This window comes from Gorilla gorilla, chromosome 15 (genome assembly GCF_029281585.2).
Source record: "Gorilla gorilla gorilla isolate KB3781 chromosome 15, NHGRI_mGorGor1-v2.1_pri, whole genome shotgun sequence".
In the NCBI taxonomy this organism is placed as follows: Eukaryota; Metazoa; Chordata; class Mammalia; order Primates; family Hominidae; genus Gorilla; species Gorilla gorilla.
The window spans coordinates 96,565,340-96,586,466 of NC_073239.2; the positions used below are offsets into that span (position 1 = coordinate 96,565,340).

Genomic DNA, 21,127 nt, shown 5'->3' on the forward strand with positions numbered 1-21,127 from the left:
AATTGAGAAATGGGGAAACTGAGGCCAAGTGACTTGCCCAAGGTCACACAGCTAATAAGTGATAAAGTTAGAACTCAAAACCAGATTTGTCTCCAGAGCCCATGGTCTTAACTCCTATGCTGTATTGATTATGGCTTTAAGAGTATTAGTATACCTTCTAATTAAATAGGACCCATGTTTGGACCAATAAAGTGTAAGCGCAGTGTTGTAAAAGTTATCTTCCATGCTATACAAGAGTTCTATTTTTCAGTTTTTTCACTTGAAATAATTGTATTCCTTGGAGACTGTTAATAAATTTCGAGTCTCACCTTAAAGAGGAATTGATGTATATTGAGGCCTACTCAAGGGTCAGTTTGCTTTCCATGTCTTTCCCTTTTACTTGTATCCTAAGTGGATTCACCCAAAGTGGAAAATGTGAGGTTGGAGTGTAAAGGTTGGAACTATGAACCAGTTGGGCTTCGATACTTTCACCTCAAAGTATTCTGTTCTTCACAATATTATAATTCCACAGTGCATGTGCTTGTTGCACACGTCTCCAGGAATTGAAATACTTGATACTAGAGCCAGTGGTCCAAATGAAAATGACCAGAAGAGGCCAAATGTATAATGTTCTCAATCCGTTATCAAAAATAGATGGGAATAAACACACATATATTTAAGTACAATAAAATGTGACTAATATGTTTTTTTCTAAAATCCAGTCCCATATAGGTGTCGGATCCACAGAAGTAATTTAAGAACGGTTTATTTGAAGATCTCTTTGTGTAATTTATAGATTTCTCAGTGTGATTAGGAAAGGAAGTTATTACATTTTTTTCTCTAATTAGTAATGCACGTATGCCTCCTTTTAATGATATTATGATGTTTACTACTTATAGGGCCATTCTTTCTTGAGTATAGCCATCACTTTCTGTTGAAGAATTGATTTCACCCTTTGTTTAAATGTACATACTTGTTGCTATATGAAATATATGACTGAATATCATTAAAGATTTAGCAAGAATGTAGGTGAATTTGGTGAGGTTTGTTCAGCTTTTAGAGTAGCCCTGTATAAGAATACTTATATTTAGAAGGTTGTTTGCTCTTCAGTCAAACTAGCAAATGAGGCATGGGGCAAATAACTCACTCTCATGCACATGTTTCTAAAACAGTTCTTACTAATGTTTGAGATAAATTAAAATAAAAACCAACAAGAACATGAAAAGAGACTAAGAACAATGTTAATGCGGCAACTTAAACAAATTTGGTTTTCCAAATGACCTTCCATCTTTCACAACTTTTAACAGCATGCAAGATTGCTATCCTTAGTGCCAGATACTATCAATCTGGTGTGGAAAACTTAAAACTTTTTTCTAAATGTCTTTAAAGCTGAGGTGGAGAAGAATGACTCTCTGTCACTTTCAGAAGGGTCTAAGGTTGAATCATGACCATGCTGTCCTTCCCCATGTCACTTACTGTTTATCTAACATAGTTATCTCTTTTTCTAGCCTGTGTCATGCCCCCAGATTATTTTCTATGGTGCTTTACGTTTGAAAGAGAGTAGATGATGAGGGTGGGGATGCTTAGGAGGGACAAGAGCCCTGTGTATTTGGAGGAAGTAAATTAATACAGCTTCTTAATTAATTTGGTGTATATTAAATTCTAGAAATTTGGAATTTTAGTTACTTCTGATTTTGCCCTGCATTTTGCTAAGAATATTTAGCTTTATACTTGCTATTGACTACACCAATCTATTCCATAGTGAGTAGAATGAAGGTCATTAATATATTTAATGTGTAGCCAACAACGGCAGATACAGAAAACCCAAAGTAATAGAATACATTCAAGGCAGATCTGGCGCAAGCCAATTACCTTTTCTCAGTATAGTATTCTGTTGTGTCTAAAACCCTGGAGGATGAATGACATCCTTTATGATATCTGTCACCTATAGGGCAGGATTATGAGTTATAGATGTAGATTCGTTTCAAAAAGGTACACTTTCTTTTTCTAAGAAAACGTCTAAAAAGTTTACCCAACTTTATTTTGAATGAATAGAATGTTGTACCAAGATCTACCAAGGTAGACCGTTACAATGATCTCTAATCGATAGCTATATTCTTTCACCATGGGCTATTGAAGCACCAATAAAGAAGCACCAATAAATTAACTTGCCTTTCTCTTTTTCCTCCTTGCCTGCTCTCTCCATTTTTTTCTATGACAAATGATTCCTTGAGGAAAATTTTAAATTATCCACTGCAGTTCGAAACTGTTCATTGTTCCTATTGCATTTTATTTTTCAATACATTAATATGTTATACCCTGTACCAACCAGATACGGTCCCAAAACATAGGCTAGAAGCAGATTCATAGTTGCCTCTTTTATGAGTTCTTATTTTAAAAATTCCTGGTAGTAAAGATATGAGTCAGCTTGTTAGAATAATTTGTCTGGATGAGAAGTGAATGGGGAACCTTGTGAACATCCTCCAATATTGCTACCCGTTTCCTATCCTATACCCCCACCTTCACAACACAGAAGGTAGGTACCAGTTTATTCCCAGGTGGAATCTTCTCAGCCAATAATGACTCCTATATGGAGATGGCCCTGCAATTGAAATGCTTTAGCATGCCCCTATTCTTTTGGTCTGATGCTATATGCAATTCTAATATTCTTTATGGCTTTTAGACTTCTTTGTAAATTGTTTCCAAGCCACCTGGTTTGAGATTTTTCTTTCATTTTTAATATTGGTAATTTGGAATGGAGTTCCCCAAGTTTCAATATAGGCCTATGAATCAAAAGTAATGAATTACAATTCACTAATTTCTGCCAGATCAGTGTGAGGTTGGTTGATGAGATAGAACAGTTCCCAAGGCATGGCTTCATCATTTTGTTATTTGAAGCATATTCATTAAGGCTGTATCTCCACAGCACCACTCTCCAAGTCTGTCCTAATTATGGAAACCATTCAGCGGTGGTAATAGCAGTTACGAAGGAAGAGGGGGGGCATACTGGCAGTTAAAACCATTATGTTTGAGCCTTGAAACTAATTAGATATTTCATGCTTGGAAGAAGTATTCCTAACAGGCTTTATGAATGGATGCTTGTTCAGGAAGGTCCTCTTACAGGAAGGTAAGAGAAAGAGAAAGCAGGAGGGAGAGAGGAAAGGAGGGAAGTGGAGGGAGGCTAAATATACAAAATCAGTGTCTATTATAAAATATCGGTGCTCAAAAGTCTACAAATGTTATACCACTATATTATAATTACCTCTATTTCCAGACATTTGAGTTTCCTTATTTTTAAAAATGTGGAACAAATCTGGAAAGATAGTGATATAAAAGCTTATCTGTACTGATCTACCTCTTTGACAAAGATAATGAGATGCAAGGACATCCTTTATGTAATAATAAGAAGTCTCCCTTGGCCATCAAGGCTTAAATTGTCCTCTCTTCCTTTCCCCTGTCGGAACATAAAGCTGTTGCAAACACTTGAGAGGAGAAGAAAAGAAGGACATGGCCCTATGTTTCTGATGGGAATACAGTAGATTAATAGTGCAGCTTGCGTGACTGTGGAGCGAGGGTCCCCTCTCACATGTGAAACTGATCTGGCAGGTGAATTACTCATGGGTCAAGGAGATCCTCGTGTCTCAACTGGCCCAATTAAGGCGTGGTTGAGATGAGACAGAGAGAGAGTGAAGGTAAATCCATTTCTGTAAACGGCCAGACCTCTTAAGGATTCCCATTCCATGCCACTTTTCCAAAACATGATGGAGTACTGCATGGCTAAGACTAACCTGACCTTTAAACCTATCGACCAAGGGCAGAGTGACTTCAACTCCACCTCTACTAAAGATAAATTGATATCTATCTCTAAAAACTTCATAAAACAAACCAAAAAACCTAGGATGTTTTTTAATGACTTATTGACTTTTCAGATTGTTCTTTAAGCTGTTTTTTAAACTTTAAAGGCAACACTGATAATGAACGCTTCCAAATGGTAAAACAGAAAATCCCCTTCAAATATAATCGGCCTGTAGAGGAGTGGCTGCAGGAAAAAGGTAACCGTCATTAAAACTTTCATTTTAAAATCATTTGATCCTAAACCCTCATTTTTAAAGCCTGCAAATAAATGTTCCTTAAATGATAATCGCCTGCTGCATAAATGACTGTTTTAATTTTCATTATAATTTGTGTCAGCTTCCACCTGCCATATGTTGATAAATCATGCTATAATACATTGCCATTAAAATACAGTTAAAGGGACTAACTTCTAGCCTGCTATCAGCATGACAAACACAAACAAGAAATTCCAGGAACTTCTAAAACAGAAATGTATTATGGCAATTTAACCACTGCATGACATTATTTATTAATTTGTTTTAAATTACCTTTTACACCAAAGCTTTCTAAAGAAATTCCAGAAGTGCTTTTTAAACTTACACCTGGAGGCTGTTTTGGCTTGTAGCATGCTTAACAAAACAAAAAACAAACAAACAAACAAACAAACAAAAAAACCATAGATTGACTCTTGTAACTTAAACTACTTAAATATTGTAAGGGGAGTATTTTTTTTTTTTAACATTTGTTCTTAAAGAAAAAAGTGAAAAAGATGAATTTTGCCTTTAAGACCTACAGAGGCAAAATTATTTTCTAAGAGATTAATTGTGTCCTAGTTGCTGACTGAAACTAAAAACAAAAACAAACTTATTTTACACTTCGGTTGTGTGCATACCCTTGTGTATTTGATGTTTTATGCAACAAAAGTGTAAGAAGTTAACATAATGAGTTGGAAAAGAAAAGGTTCATGAAAGGCAAAACAGCAGTCTCTGATTTGCTGGAGACAACAACCACTGTTAATAAAAGAGGGCAGCGGTTATAACTGATGTTAGAATTTTCCTGTGTAGCTTCTAGCTGTTAGGAAATAAACCATTGTCTTTCAATGAAAAACAGTCTCTAAGAAGATACGTATTCTTTTTTGTTGTTGTTGAGCCAGTATAAGCTACTCTTGTCTCAACACCCAAAGGGAGCTCTTAACATTTGTAGAGATTTCATTGAGTTATATAGAAGAAGTAACCAGGTATATTACTTAGTATACAACTTAAAGAGCAAAGGACTACTACAGTTTTAAGTTGGAGGAAGACATTCAGACCTTTAAACGTGGAAAATCCTCACGGAGTGTTAACTGTTTGCCCTGTTTTTAATGTATGTGGTCTAATTAAAAATAAGAATAACTCTAAAAAGCAAATAATTTTGTTTAGTAATCATCAGCTCATAAAGTCCCTTTAACATTAAAGACAATGATTGCCTCACTTTAAACAGGAAAAGCAAACTAGATGCATGTCTGAGTCTCATGTGCCTGAGAAACCTTTTTGTTTCTTTCAATTTTATGTTAATAATATTTTATTTTACTCCATTGCCTTTTAAGTCTAAGTTTAATAGCATGCCAGGCATTTTCATTTGTATAAACCATTATAAAGTTATTAGTAGGCTTTTAGTTTTTCTTACAATAGAATTGTTACCCGTTGGCTTTCACATAAAAGGATGCTTTCAAATATACAAGTTGAGGGGCTGGGATGGGGGGAGGGGTGGCTGAGGTGGGACGGGGGAAGATATCCTAGTTTCTTAAATATATGTATGATTATATATGCATATAAATCTGAAAAGAATTATTTGCAAACCGTGAGTTTCTCTTCTACATTTTGTTCTCTGAAAAAAAAATTTTGTTGTAATTTGGGTGAGTAACATCTATGCATTCTATTGTCTTACCTCTTCCTCTGCCTAGCTAACCTTCCCTTCAAAAGGAATAAAATATACCAAAGACTTGTAAAGACAATGAATATAAAGGATAAAGATAGATGGATGATTAGACAGATGCATTTGGAAGTATTTGGAATGCCTCTTTGGAGTTATTTCTGTCATTGGGGAGGAGAGCTGGGTCATAGCATTCCCAAGTCTCTTTTCTGGCTCTGTCTACTATTGACTAACTTTCTGACCTTAGACAATCCACTTAACCTCTCTATATCTCAGATTTCCCATCTGAGGACGGGCGAAATAATACTGCCTATTCCCCAAGGGTGTTCTGAGGTTTAATTAATTAGTCTTTGTGCAACACTGACTGGAGACATGCGAAGATTTAATTTAAGCAGTATGTGAACTTGATGTCCAAATGAGGTAATAATTAATGACTTCCAAGAGGATGGGTATCTAAAACAAAAAGTAACCTGCTACAATTCCTCTACTGGTGTTTGTTATAACCAAATTTTGCATTAAGAAAGATAAAATCGTTCTCAGATTAGGATATATATGCATAAATATGCACATATATATATATGTTTTTATGTACATATAATGGTCAGTTATTATAAAAATCTGATCATAAGCCATGAGTGAAAATAATGAGAATAATGAGATCTGGCATTGATTTGGGGAAATCTTGGGCAAATGATAAAAAGAAACTGGTCAGTTCTTCACATTCTTCATAGGGAATGAATAGTGATGGTTTTTTCTGTTATTCACTAACCCCTGTTTATCTCAGAGATAAATTAATCAGAGTAAGGGATGGCAGGACACGAAGAGTGCTCTACTGTTCCTTTACTGATTGCTAGCTTTGCTATTAACCACCTAATCCAAGGTACAGGGAGCTAGGAGAGGGTTTTACTACAGCAGAAGAGCAGATCTAGCCAGAAACAGACCATGAAACAAGCAAACAGAAAAGCAAACACTCCCTATGGCAAGATGAAAAACTGAAACATAGACAACCCCCTTTACTGTCTCACTCCACCAGTGTCTTATTCTCAAGAATTGATTAGTCAGATCTCTCTGGGAAAGTAGCTGTAGTCAGGAGTAGAGGGGCAGTTTAAATCTTGTAGCCCAGGAAACCTGCCTTGCCTTTCCTGATGCTTGGGTCAGTCTTGAACAGGCAAAGAGCACTTTGTGGAGTGAATGATGGCAACTGGAATGAAGGAGACTCATCGTCTCTAGCTGGTGTAATTCAGCTTTGCATTTCAGTTTTCTCTGATCCTCTTTTTATTTGTAAGCACTGGCATAATAACACCACTGGAGAAATAAGATGAGAACTATTATAGAGGTTATTATTGTGAAGTATTTTCAAGGATATTAGAATGTAAGATTTTCTACCTGTAATCAAGTATAACTGTTAACTTATCACCAGTGCTGAACTATATACAAAATAAAGAGATGGATAAATATTATGATTCGCCAGCAGTTGTGTGCATGGAAAGTATCTCTTGGCATTAGGCTGTCTAATGTAAGGTACTGAAATTTTTCCTAGAAATCTCCTGCTAGGCAGCTGCTTCTAATTTCTAATTCATTATGTTAAGCTGCTTCAAATGCCTCTGTGGGGTTGAGGGAGAATTTATTTTCCCCTTCCATCATTTCATGTCTTTTGTAGTAAGCTCAGGGCTTCCAGAAAAAAAAAAAAACAAAAAAAAAAACTGTCATCAACAATAAAACAGTAAAGAGGTATGAACTCCAGCACATTACTTAGTATTATTATGCATTGAACTTTCTGCTGCGTCTTGTGTGAAGAGGACAGAGGACAAAATACAGACAGTGATGCATATGCACAACACACTAAATGAATTGCTGAGAAAATGACGAAAATCTATGAGATCCGTTTTGATTGCATCCTTGGGATCTGGGTAATTCTGTAGTCATTAAGGCCAGCAGATCCCGTATTCAGGTTCTGGAGATTTTTACAAAGTATAGATCCTTTTCACTATAACAAAGCTCTCTGGCCAATTCACCATACTGCAGTGTTGAAAGCTTCCAAAGGGCTATTATTTATAAATCATTCTTGATTAATGGGCACTATGAGTTGCCCAGTGTGCAGAATTAACTCTTGTCTAAGGAGTATCCTCTGATTGGATGAGCATTCTCTTCTCTGCCACTTCCATTTCTTTCATTGTTATACATTGAGAAGGTATTTCACATTATACACCAGGAATTCAAGGACAGGTCAACATTGTGTAGCCTTGAAGACCATGTAATAGTGGTAGATTTTTAAAGCCCAAACATGACAATATCCCTCTATTCATATTGGAAATTATAAAGCAAAAAGCTTTATAATTTTGTTAAAAACCCTCTTTTTATTAAGTAGTCATAAATAACAAAATTGTTTCTAGTTATTTCTAGCTAAGGTAATTCAGGTGATTAGATTAAGAATGAGTGGAGCGTTGTTTGATCACTAAGTGGAGAAAACTTCAGAAGGCGTATATTTAATTCCATTAATAAGTCTTTCTTTTTTCCTTTCTTCATATGGAAAAGCAAAATGAAGTAATCTGGAGACGTAACAGTAAAGAAGGCCTTAGCATGTTGCTGTTCTGATAAATTGCAATAAATTTTAAAAAGCTCTTGAGTTTTCTTCGGAAAAAAAAATCTCATACTTGAGAGTTTTATAAGTAGAAAGAGTTGGGAGGAATTTTAGTTGGGTTTCATTCTTCTAAACTCTATACTGGTATGATTTTTCATTTTGATACTTTTCAGAGCAGTATAAATGGTGTCAAAGTGGGAACTCGAAATAAAGTGAACTATTGATATTCTTCAACTCATTAACACACCTCTATGTCATTTTAAGGAGTTTTATGTGTTGCTTTCTTCATTAATATCCACCCATTTTAAAAAATTTATTAAATCTGAAGGACAACTTCCTCAGGACATCTGAAGGACAACTTCCTCAGGACTGGAGCATTACCAATATGCTTATATTTCATACTGAGGGAATAATTTGGTTGTGGGACCATAATCCATCCTCCTAAAAACAAATTAATAGAGATAGGAATTTATCTCTCATGATTTTGTTAACCAGAAAATAGAATATTATGCCCTATGAAGATTTATAGGAAATGATACGTTTGGTGACTAGAAATGATATGTTTGGTGACTAGTAGTTCATTTTTACAAGTATGCAATGAATCCAAGTCTCTTAACTGAAATTTAATTTCAGCTAATTTAATTATCAGACCTGGTTTTTAAATTTAGTTTTCTGAGTCACCTCACTGAGTTTTTTTGGCCATATTTAATTCTTTTCATTCTCATTATTTTACTTCGTAGCTTTAAAAATTAATGCAGTAGGTATCTGTAATTTATTCTGGTCATCACCTGATTTGAGTGTTTCTTTCTTGTCATCCACAATTATATACCCAAGAAGACCGTAATACTTCTTATCATTGAACCAAGATTTCTTCTTCCTCACTATGAAGGAATAGAGACTTGATTGTTCAAGTTATCAAAGATTTTCAGCTAGACAGTGGAAGAGATAACCATAATGAAATGTTACTTGCTAACGTCAGTACTGAGGTTTTGTTGTCTATTTTTTCCTCCCCTTCAATTGCTCAAGGAAGCCTGTTATGATGCCTGGTCCATTCAGACCAGGTAAGGCAAACAAGGAAAACGTATGAGAATAATAATGTTTCCTCCACCCAACCCACTAGGCCGGCAGTTAACCATCTTCAACACTCAGGCGCAAATAGCCATTGGTGGAAAGGACAAAGGACGCCTCTTCCAAGGCCAACTCTCTGGGCTCTATTATGATGGTTTGAAAGTACTGAACATGGCGGCTGAGAACAACCCCAATATTAAAATCAATGGAAGTGTTCGGCTGGTTGGAGAAGTCCCATCGATTTTGGGAACAACACAGACGACCTCCATGCCACCAGAAATGTCTACTACTGTCATGGAAACCACTACTACAATGGCGACTACCACAACCCGTAAGAATCGCTCTACAGCCAGCATTCAGGTAGGCCTTTTTCCAAGTATTAATTGCGTCTGTATTTTTATCTTTGAAACATTGTTATCATGGTCATTGCTTTATGTAGCTAAAGAGTTTGAATTACTATGTAAGAAGGATGCTGGCAGATACTCATAGTAATGAGATCCAGGAGAAGAGAAAGGTGAAGTCATTGCTAAAGAAGTCATAAAAGTCTGTGGCACTCCGGGGTTGTTATTCTTATTGTATTTATCACTGAAATGGTAAAGCTGTTATTCAAAACGAGCAATGGACTACACTTTCAGTATGAAATACTCTCTCCTTTAATTTTATTACCTTTTCAAATAACAGAAAGGGAAAGGAAGGGAAGGAACATTTGTTATCATATGAAAAGCTATATCCTAGTTCAATTTCATTCACATTCTCCAGATGGCTTTGCTATAACATGAATCGTTCATTATTGAGGTCAATGGGCACCATTAAATCAAGGGCAGTTAAAGTTAGAAGTGCAACTACTCCTTGTAAAATGCAGTCTTTATGTTTATTATCAAATCCTGATTAATCATGTGTCAGGTTTGTGCCCATTTTGTTTTCCTTATATTTGATCAAGATACTAATTACAGTAGAAAATTTGAAGGTTTGAGTTTAGCTATACCGGAAGTCCTTGTTTTTGTGGCAATTTTTTTTCCACTTGAAAGTAATTATATCCAAACTAAGCTTAAAACTTTGCTGACTCCCTTGGCATTTCATAAATCTAGTTAGTAGGGGGTAGGAGGTTAACTGAATTATTAGCCTTAAATGCTCTGGCATACCATGAGACATTCCAATCGCTTCTGCGACAATTACTTACCCCTATCCTAGTTAGTGTTTATAGAAAAATCAGTAGATTAGCACTTGTCCTGTTTGCTTCTTTGTTTTAAGACATTATCCAGGAGCTCAGTTGTGTCTTTAACATCACCTTTACATTGACTCCAATGGACGTGGTTAACTTAAAGTCAATAATCAATTATACCACCTATGTGTTCCCATTTTTCAGAATTAAATGTACGTGAGCTAGGTAATGGTAAGTGTATTATCTTTTGCCTTCCTTTTTCCTTTTCCTTGAGCAGAACTATCCAGACAGCTCTTTACATGGCTCCACAGTAACAATTTGGAGTTATATATGCTGACAGTGTCATAAGGGCAATTTTATCGTTTTCAAAAGGCTTCTAAAAACCTGGTTAGCATAGTACTGTTACCGTCACACATGCTATTACCTGCATACTTACACACATGCTCACGAGAAAAAAAATAGCTCTTCTCTACTGATATTAAACCAATAACTCCTGACACCTTGCTCTACTCACTGAAAAGAAGATAAAAGGCAATATATATTTCTATTATGACTCTCTCTAGCTCAAGAGCAGATCTATTTATTGTTGGTGAAAGGATAGTTCTGTCTGCACAGGTCTTGGCAGACTTGTTTTGTTTCTGTCAGAACGTATTCTGCTAACTCTGTGGGAAGCAGAGAAGCAAATGGCTTTTTCTTCATAGGAATGGCTGGTCCTGTAGTTCTTTTTAAGGCCAAATTTTCACTGACCTTGAGATGATTTAATGTTACACGGGGATTCGGGAACCAAGCCGTAGTAATTATTGGTTTTTTGGCTTTCCCTCCTGTAGCACATACATAAATGGGAATAAACTGGGTGAGTTCCTGAACTCTTTCTGCAAATTAAGAAAGTCAGAACTTTGGAAGAAAAGTAGGGTACAAGATACAAAATCTTGCTAGTGATTATAACTCTAAACATTATAGAACCTATGGCCATTTTAGAGGAGATGAACAACTGGGAATGCCTTCTCCAATAGCCTCTCTCTGGCATGTGTTTCTTTAAGTCCAGTAATTATCGAACTACATCTACATGCTTTTCCTTTTACTTCTACCAAGTCTACAAAAATGAGTTATAAACCTGTTGAGACTCTTTGGTTTTAAGGGTAAGTACATCCTCTTGGAGGAAAGCCAATAACCTACAAGAATTGATTAGACTGCGATGAGGGATTTTAAAAGCCCTGAATTTTTTGGAAGACTAACTAGAGGAAATAACTTTCTGCCAAGGGTTTTGGAAATCTTTTTTGTTCTTGATCACTAGTCATCAGAACTCTGCCCTGTGCTCCACTAAAAACTTAAAAGCCTCATCTTCAAGCCTAGTCTGGTCTTAAACACATTTTGTTGATCACATCAAACCTATGTTAGGACTGGGGACCCAACAACTATTGGATTCTATTCAAAGTTTAGGACAATTCCCAGACTCTAGAGACTGCAGGTAAGGAAGGTCAGTCCCGGAAGCATTAATATGCCTATGTGACCCCACTACTTTTCTTAGATGAGGAGGATTCATAAAGTTCTGATCTCTGGGAGATATTTCAGAAGTGAGTGGGGAAAAAAAGGTAGGGAAGACTGGATTTCATATTCACCAGGCCCATTATTCACTTGTTTATCTATATGTGAAATCATACATAGAACATTTTCCAAATGATACCACTGTTCTGTCCTCTTTTGCTAAATTTAATAACATTGTCAAAGCAAAGGTTTCCTAAGATGAGACTCCTCTAGGAGAAAGAAAATAAGCATGTGAGTCCACCAGTATAAAAACCTGTCTGTTCAAAAATCCTCTAGTTCTTTCTTAAAGCATAAGCAAAGAAAACATCCTTTCAAGAGTTCTTTTCTGGTCAACCTGAGTTAGTGTTGATTTCAGATCAAAGGAAAACTGTAAAGTGCTTTCAGTGCTGCTCTTAACTGTGTGTGAATGTGAACAAGTAGTTTTTGAGTTGGTATGTCTGTCTAGTGTTATAGCCTCTTAGAAGTAATTGGTGCTTTGATCTTTCTGATTCCATTTTGTTACAGGTAAGAGTGTAGAACTATCTGTGAATAACCTGGCTGATGTTAATTTACTCATAGCAATCATGCCCAAGCATCAGGTCTTGATCCTACATTGAGAAGGATAGCTCTAGGTACTCTATTGAATTTTAAAAAATTTAAGATGTGCATTGAGAAAGCAGGTGTGTGAGTGATAATTCTCAAGTAAAGGCCTGGTACTTCATAGGTGCTCAGTAAATATTTACTGAATACATCAGAAACAAGACAGGCTTTATTACCTACTTTAGAGTCATTTCACAATGGAAGGTAGCATAGCTTGAGGAAAGTGTTTCCTCCACAGTGATCAGGGTGCTCTGGCCAAATTTGTTGTATTTTTCAGTAGTAAGGCTATAGCATAGTGATTCAGTGCACGTACTTGGAGCTAGATTAGCTGGGTTTAAAACTTTGTTCATCCTCATATTAGCTTACATGACCCCAGACAAGTCATGTAAGTTCTAGTTAATTATTTATATGAAACAAACTTTCCCATAACTTCGTGGTTTAAAACAATTATGTCATTAGATCTCAAAATTCTGTGAGACAGAAATTTGGGCACAGTTCAGCAAGGCAATTCTTCTGTGCCATCTAGAGAGATGATTGTGTTCACTCAGTGGCTGACTTTGCCTGGAGGGTCTGGCTTTATTTACATACCTTGTGCTTTGCTGGATTAACTGGGAAGATGGGACTCAGCAGGGCACTTTTCCCTCTCTATGTATTCTCTGGGATTCTCCTTGTGGTTTCTCTAGCAAAGCAGATGGGCTGTGTTTATAGAGGCTCAGGGCTTCCAGAGAGAGTACTTCCAGGGGCAGGAAGTAGAGGGTGCCACTTTTATATAGCCTGGGCTAGGTAACTGGCAGTGTCACTTGTACAATATGCTATTAGTCTAAACAGTCACAGAGCTTTCCCAGTTTCAGAGGAGGAGACATAAATATCACTTCTCAATAGGAGGAGGAGTAGCAATAATTTGCAACCAACCTAAGTCTACCACATTACTAAGGCTACCATATTATAAAGTAGGGAGGGTGGTATACTTCTAGTGGCTATGTTATATGATTGTCATAAGGATAACTGAGTTGATATAAGTAAAATGCTTAAAATAAGCGTACCATTCAGAGTAAGACTGCATGCGTTTTAACCATTATTATTATATTCTGTTTCCCACAATTGGTGTATTAAATCAAGATCCTCTCAGGCAAATATCTGCCTCAGAAAATGGGGCTGTGACTACCGATAGTAGTGGCTATAGTTTAGAGTAGGGGCTAGGAAGTTTGGGGGAAATAGAGATTTGAAGGTGGATCCAAGCAGAATTTAGGGGCTGAAATTAGTCCTGGCAAATCAAAATTTCTATGATCTCAGGAACAGACTTCTCTGACACCTCACTACCCATCTTTAAATTTCTGTTTTATTTTAAACCAACTTAGAGTTCTATGAGTCTTTGAAAATATGTTCTGTCTATCCACATGTCTTTTAGGGTTGCAAAGAAGACAAATCCAGATTCCTTACCATCGTGGAATTTACAATCTAAATAGGGCAAGAGGGTTTGACATGAGCTATCAATATGAAGTAGTGACTCATGAATGGCTCTTTGTGTTGGGGATGGCAAGTGTTGCATGGTGTGGCTTGACTGGATCTCATGCACTCATTCTACTAGGCCTTGTTGTAAAAAGAGCACAATTGGACAGGTGGTGAGAGGAACATATTCCTGGTTGGTCAAATGTCAGCCAGAAGCTAAGTTGTTAAAAGCAGAGATTATAATGTCTTTATAATGTCTGGGAGAGACAGCCAAGTCCAAGTAGAACAGAGAATGCATAAGAGGGAGTTTGTGAGTAGCAAGGGGTCCAGAATCAAAGTCTTGGCCTGAAACTTTGCCAAGTGGGAGAGGGCCCAGAGGGGTAAACTGAATTCTGAATTGGGTTCCCTGTGTATCTTACTACCAGGAATGCCCCAATAATTGCACAAACACTTCCTCTACAACTGACTCCAATATTGGTGGGCAATTATTATGGTGCTGACAGGTCAGCTTCTAAAATAGAAAAGTTCAACTCAGTCTACACTCAAATTCATTGGTCTTCCTTCAGGATAGAAGGAAAAAGTGAGAAACAAGTCTTTTACCACTAAAGTATATTCTTTTACCTTATGCCTCCGTCCTGAGTTATCAGCAGAAAAAAAAAATAAAAAGCTCAGTGTGTTCTGTGCAAATCGCCATTTGGAATCATTTATAAACTATTTGCAGGATACTGATCATGACATACTTTTTCTGTGTCGGGCATTGGTAAAGTCACCTTGACATTGGCCACTGCTGCCTGAAAATTGCCAGACAATCACAATGCTCAGCATGGATTGGAACTATCCTTATAAATAGTCAAAATGAAAGACTTAAGAGGTTTGTGAGATTTCATTCTCATCTCAAGCTTCACAAACTTGGTGGTTGAATGTGAACCACTTTTGCAAATTCCAGAAGGAAGCCACAATTTCTCTTGTTTTGTAAAAATTCTTATAGGCAAAGTACTCTTAGCTTTTCAATGTCAGACTGGAGACAGTAAGAAGCATGCTTCAGCCTTGATACTGATGATTACAAAACAAAGAAAAAAATGTTGATCCTGCGCAATGTCTGTTCTGGGTAGAGTTTCAGTGTGTTGAAGAGTGTGGGCTTTTGCATCAGAGTTTCTGAGTTGGACTCCAGGTTTTTCCAGTTGCTTAGCTGTATGTATAAGTCTGTTCTCACACTGCTATAAAAAACTACCTGAGACTAAGTAATTTATAAAGAAAAGAGGTTTAATTGACTCACAGTTCCGTATGCCTGGAGAGGCCTCAGGAAACTTATAATCATGGTGGCCGGAGAGAGAAAGGAGAGTAGGGAAACTGCCCCCCTGATCCCCCCTCCCACCAGGTCCCTCCCTCTACATGGGCGGATTATAATTTGAGATGAGATTTGCGTAGGGACACAGAGCCAAACCATATTACTGTATATCTCTGGGCAGGTGATTAGCCTCTCTAAGCCTCAGTTTTACTGTCTGTAAAAGTGGCCTTACAGTACCTTTCCCGTAGGCTCCTTGTAAATAGTAAAGTGCAATCATGTGTGAAAAGCACCCCATAACTTTTCAGTAAAAATTTTCACATAAGGAAACCACTTCAACCTAAGGGACTCTCCCAGAACTCACAGATCTCCCTAGAGCTTAGCCTTCCTGTGGGGCTGGATAAGCCCAGGAACAGTTTTGTTTATACTCATACAAACTCACAAGGACCTGGATTGTGAGTTCTTCTAGGGGCCCCAGATTGAATCAGAGCCCCAAGCTCATCAATCAGGAGAGATTGCTACGGCAGGCTTTTTCATATTCTGGAGTGGGAATTGGCTTTGCTGAACAGTTACAACACATAGACTATTCTATTAGGTTGAAGTGTATGAAACCACTATTTTTGTAGATCAAAATGGTTAAATATTAGCAACATCACATGGTTCTACGATGACACACAGATTTACAGCATGTTGTTATCAATGGCACTTCGAGGCCCAGACTAGAACCTCAGATATTCTCCAGGTCTTCAAATAATCAAACTGCCTTGCACTGGGAGACAAGATAGATCCACCTTATCCCCAAATACTGTGCTATAGCAGGATGTAGATCACACTGTATCAAAACTGGTTATACTTACCCAAAGAATTATCCCCTCTGGGTCCTTCCACCTTTTTCCTGCTGCCACCAGCTTGAGAGAAATGAGATAAGGAATCTACACAGTTTTCATCTCCTTGCTTTTACCACTAGACAACAGAGCCTCCGGGGGAAGTTTATTTTTAGGATCAGGGCTCAACTACTATTGATTAACAGCCTTACATAATGTGAGGCTCCAGGGTTTGTTCTTTTCCTGCCAAGCCTCATAACTGGAGAAGGCGCTGAAGATTTGTCAGTCTAATTAGACTTTAGCTGCCAGCCAAGAAATATCTTCTGTCTTCTCCTTACCCTTACGCAGGTACTTTCTTTTTCCCTCTTAGAGAATAATTTGGGGGGAGAGAAATTGCACTCTAATTTACTTGTTGCCTGGTAAGATTCTCTGGTGACATTTACTCTCTGGAACTGCACAGTTCTAACAACAACAGAAAAGGGAGCTTGATGAGTTTACCTTCCTCTTAAAGACTTAGATGTTGGCAGTACAAATAGGCAAGTGAAAAGAGTGCAGTGTAGTTTGTTTTCATCCTTCTTTTAATACGTAATTTTGGTGGATGGAACAGGTGCTTTCCAAAACTAGGTCTAGTCGATGAAAGGGTCCTGATGGCAGACAGGCTGGAAGTGTGAAAGCTCCCAGGAGAATTCATAGAGATGCCCTTCCAATTAGGGTGTAGTATTTACAGGATGGAATTTCCACCAGAACTACTAATAAAGTGCTGGCTCTTATTTCTAGGCATCTGAACAGCTGGGAGGGAAGTGGGGTCAGCTCTTGGCTACCCACGGGTGGAGGTCCCTGAGTGTTTTTAAACCTCAGGGTGGTTTTTCTAATTATCTAACAGACTCTTTAGCCAAATCTAAAGCCAAAATCCTTGCTGTGTGGCATATGGTTCTCCTCCTTCCTATTGCTCTGACCATATTTTCCACCACGTTGCTCCAATCACACAGGTCTTGATCCTTCTTGAACACAGAGCCAGATGAAGGGTGAAACCGGTGAGGCAGGATTATGCAATTGCAAGCTTAGATTTTCATCTTAAAATTGATATTTGACTTTTTGCTTTTGCAGATTTTTTCCTGCATTAATATTGATTTAAAAATATTTCAGTAAAATATGATTGATCTTGAAAACAAAGTTTTAGCAAACCCCCATTAAATCTTACACCTTAAGCGAGTGTCTCATTCAATCTTCTCAGCCCTGCCTGAATGTGCCAAGCATGCCTGTGCCTTTTCATCTGCCATTTTCTCTGCCTGCAACAGCCCTTCCCTGCTATTCACAGTACTCACTCCCTCACTTCACCCAGGTTTCCGCTTATATTGCACCTTCCAGAAAGGACCTCCTTGACCATCTGTAAAATACAACACTCTATCGCCTTTTCCTGTTTTGTTACCTCTCATAGCACTTATCACTGCCTGACATTATAGCTCACATTTATTTGTTTATTGTCCCTATTTAGTAGATTGTGAGTTCTAGGATGGCAAGATCTTTATTTTAGGCACTCAAATAGCACAGTGCCTAGAACAGTAGCGAGCACAGAGTAATACGCGGTCAATGTTGGTTGAAAGGTATAAATAGTCAACCATCCACCAGTACCTTCTCAGGGAGTCCACAGCCCACACAATATTTACAGGCTGAATCCAAGCCCCTGTTTCCCAGGACCCACTCCCTCATGAGGCTCACCAGTGAGGGTAGGCATCACTGGTTTTGCTGCTCTTGGATCTTTGCTCCAGGAATAAGGAGTCCCAGAGATATCTCCTTGTCTCTGGTATGTAAGATTATTTTTGTTAGCTTCCAGTCTTGTTGCTCAGCCAGAAGCAAGGGCTAATTCTAGCACATATAGTTTTCAAATCACTTTTGGAAATGTAATATCACCCACCTTTCCCTTTCCAGTTTCTTCTTCTTCCTTTCCAAATAACTTAATCCTTAATAATTCTCCTAAAACCCACTTTCAAATATATGCAAATAAAAATTACTTGGTAAGGATGGAAAATTAACTTGAGGCTTTTTTACTTTTTTTCTATGTGTTTGGGTAGATTTTAGGAGCCTCCTACCTGCTTTTAGTTACTGCCTTTTTTTTTTTTTTTGGTCTGTTGAGAAAAGGGCTTGTAGGGTGCCTGCATAAACTGGCCATAAAAATATGGGACAATAAGTTGTTGAAAGCCACAAGAGGCCTCTGAGAAGGAAAGCCTCCTAAATGCCATCATGTTCCCAGGCTCAGAGCGAGATCTGCTCTCTTATCTGTAAACACTGTGTTCAAAGGAGAAAGACTCTCCTTTGAAGCATTGAAATGTGGCCAGATATGCTGGCTCCTAGTGAGGCCCACTCCCCCCAGCTGCTCTCCGATAAATTAAAGAATAAATCAGTAGTTAATTTTATGCTGCTTCAGCACAAAGAAAATTTACCTAAACTGCCATTGCTATAGATTAGGTGTATGACACACTGCCCCCCTTTCACCGTTTCACCCCTGAACATCTGTTTCTTAGAGCTAAGTGATTGTACTCAACAAATAGTGTGGAGACCAGAGCTTGGCGCCTTTGCAGCCTCCATTTTACACTTGGCCCCCGGCACTCCACTCTTTATGCACTCTTAACCTGTCTATTCTCATTCGTTTGTCGCCACCGGACTTCGGGTACCCTACGGGTGGTGCTGAGGCTGGTCCCCAACATTGGTCTAATGGCCGAGTATATTGTGTGAGCACCATTTATTCATGTCTGAAACCCTATAATTTGACTAGCCCCATATTCACCCATTTTTAGTGATAATTTGAAAGAACATTGATGATTGAGAGAAGGAACAATAGCTATGTTGCTCATCATTGGACATTTAGAGCCTTGAATGGTGCCTGCCACAAAGCAGGGCTCAAAAATATCAGTTGAAGAAAAATAAATGTGTTAAACAAATGAAAGTAAGTTGAGTAAATGCTTATCATCAGAGTGAAGAGGCAGTGGGGGCCAATATAATTTATTTACAAAGTAGGCAAAGGGAGTTAGGAGGAAGCAGGCGGGTACGGAGGAAAGTGCATTGAAGCAGGCATCAGAAGACTTAGCTCGTGACTGGAGAAGTTCTTAAAACCATGACTCTAGGCAGACCTTCATTTCTAGCTGTAGAATTTTGGCCAGGGTCCTTTGTGGAGCTATGCTTTTTTATTATCTGAAATATGGGGATGATTTCCAACTTCAAGGGTAGATTAAGATAATATAAGTCAAGGGCTTAAAAGGGTGGGGCTCAAAGATTATTATTGCTGCTGTCTTAAATGGGATTATAATCCTGTCTTAAATGGGATTATAATCTGGTCTCAGCTGATAAACCAGTATTGCAACTATATTTTCTTTTTTATTCTGTTGCTAGTTTGTGGTCTCTGATATGGCAATTAGCTTCCTTGGGCCTATGCTCTTCCCTCAGAAAAGAAAGTTTTATTTTAACATTATCTAGCATAGTGTCTTGGACACACACACACAGGGACAGTTAAATGTAGGGAACAATGAATTAGAAGAAGTAAAAGAAAGGAAAAATTGAGAAGGAGAGGAAGACAGCAGAGATGCTCTGTAATTATTGCTGTAAGAATTACATGCCCATTTCATGGATTTGTATGGCTTAGGTTGAGAGAGATGAATAAAATATCTTTGATATAATTAAAATCGTAATATAAATAATATTTTTTCTATATCTCCCGTCTTTGCTGAAAGCTGTTGGATGAGACATCACAATGACCACTTCTATGTAAAAGGTAGATTATAGATGGCCCTCTGCATATGTGGGATTGCATCTGCATTCAACCAACTGTGGATCAAAAATATTTTTAAAAAATTGTGTCTGTACTGAACACGTACAGACTTTTTTCTTATTATTCCCTAAACAATACAGTATAACAACTATTTACCTAGCATTTACATTGTACTAGACATTGTAAGTAACTTAGAGATGATTTAAAATGCGCTGGAAGATGTGTATAGGTTACATGCAAATACTATGCCATTTTATATTGAGGACTTGAGGATTTTGGCATCCATGGGAGGTCCTGGAACCAATCAATCCCCCACAGACGCTGGGGAATGACTGTACTTGATAAATGTCTCTTGAATCATCCAAAAAAAAAAAGCCAATGGTTTCAGTTTAAACTGAGGTAAGAATTGTTTTTTTTTTTTTCTGAAAATATATGATGTTCTATTTATATATAATAGGAAAACGACTTCAAGCAGCAATCGTCACTTGCCAGGCATCAAGGCGGATATTTCCATTATGTCTATGACAAGGTGGTGGGAGGGGTGGGATGTGGTTTCATACCTTTCTGGTGCATGTTTGAATGATTGTAAAAATTAGAAACACACTGAGGCTGTTATGACAGCCTTGCCTTTTGAAACCTTCTAATTAATGCCTTGGGTTGTCTAGAGAGCTTGTTCTGTTAGCTAAATGGTGATTGTAAGGTTCTCCTTGATTTCCTCATCATTCATGGATGAAATAATTGGGGAAATAAAATGATTGGGGAAATAAATGCACACCACGTCTGTGGTGGCTAGCAGTCACTGAGAGAATTACTTGATGGGAATTTGATTGACTTGTGTGTATAATGCAACCTCTTATATCTCTGGCCCCATCTTATTATGTGTGTGTGTGTGTGAGAGAGAGAGACAGGGAGAGAGGGAGGATGCTCGTGTGTTTGCTTGCACTATGGAGAACAGTGCTTCTTAAACTTTAATGTGTGTATACAGATCACCTGGGTAATCTTATTAAGCACAGATTTTAATTCACGTCTGGGGTGGTAGCTCAGATCGTGCACTTCTAACAAGCTCCCAGATGATCTCATGCTGCAGATATGTGTACCTCACTATAGAGTATAGAGCAAGGCTCTAGGAAATATTTACAGTTCCTTG

The 21,127-nt window shown here is 37.7% G+C and overlaps 1 protein-coding gene across 41 annotated transcripts in view; it reads left to right on the top strand.

Annotated features, from left to right (window-relative positions):
- NRXN3 (neurexin 3) overlaps positions 1-21,127 on the top strand; it is a 1,705,132-nt gene that overhangs the window by 1,529,027 nt on the left and 154,978 nt on the right. For 27 of the 41 annotated variants that reach the window (XR_010130801.1, XR_010130802.1, XR_010130803.1 and 24 more), the window contains 2 exons: positions 3,942-4,031; positions 9,426-9,733. Coding sequence is in view for 38 of the 41 variants with exons in the window: in XM_055361100.2 (XP_055217075.1) it covers positions 3,942-4,031; positions 9,426-9,733 (398 nt within the window). In the remaining 3 variants the exon portion in view is untranslated. The remainder of the gene's footprint in view (positions 1-3,941; positions 4,032-9,425; positions 9,734-21,127) is intronic. The other 14 variants (XM_031001718.3, XM_063698068.1, XM_063698069.1 and 11 more) reach the window with 1 other exon arrangement.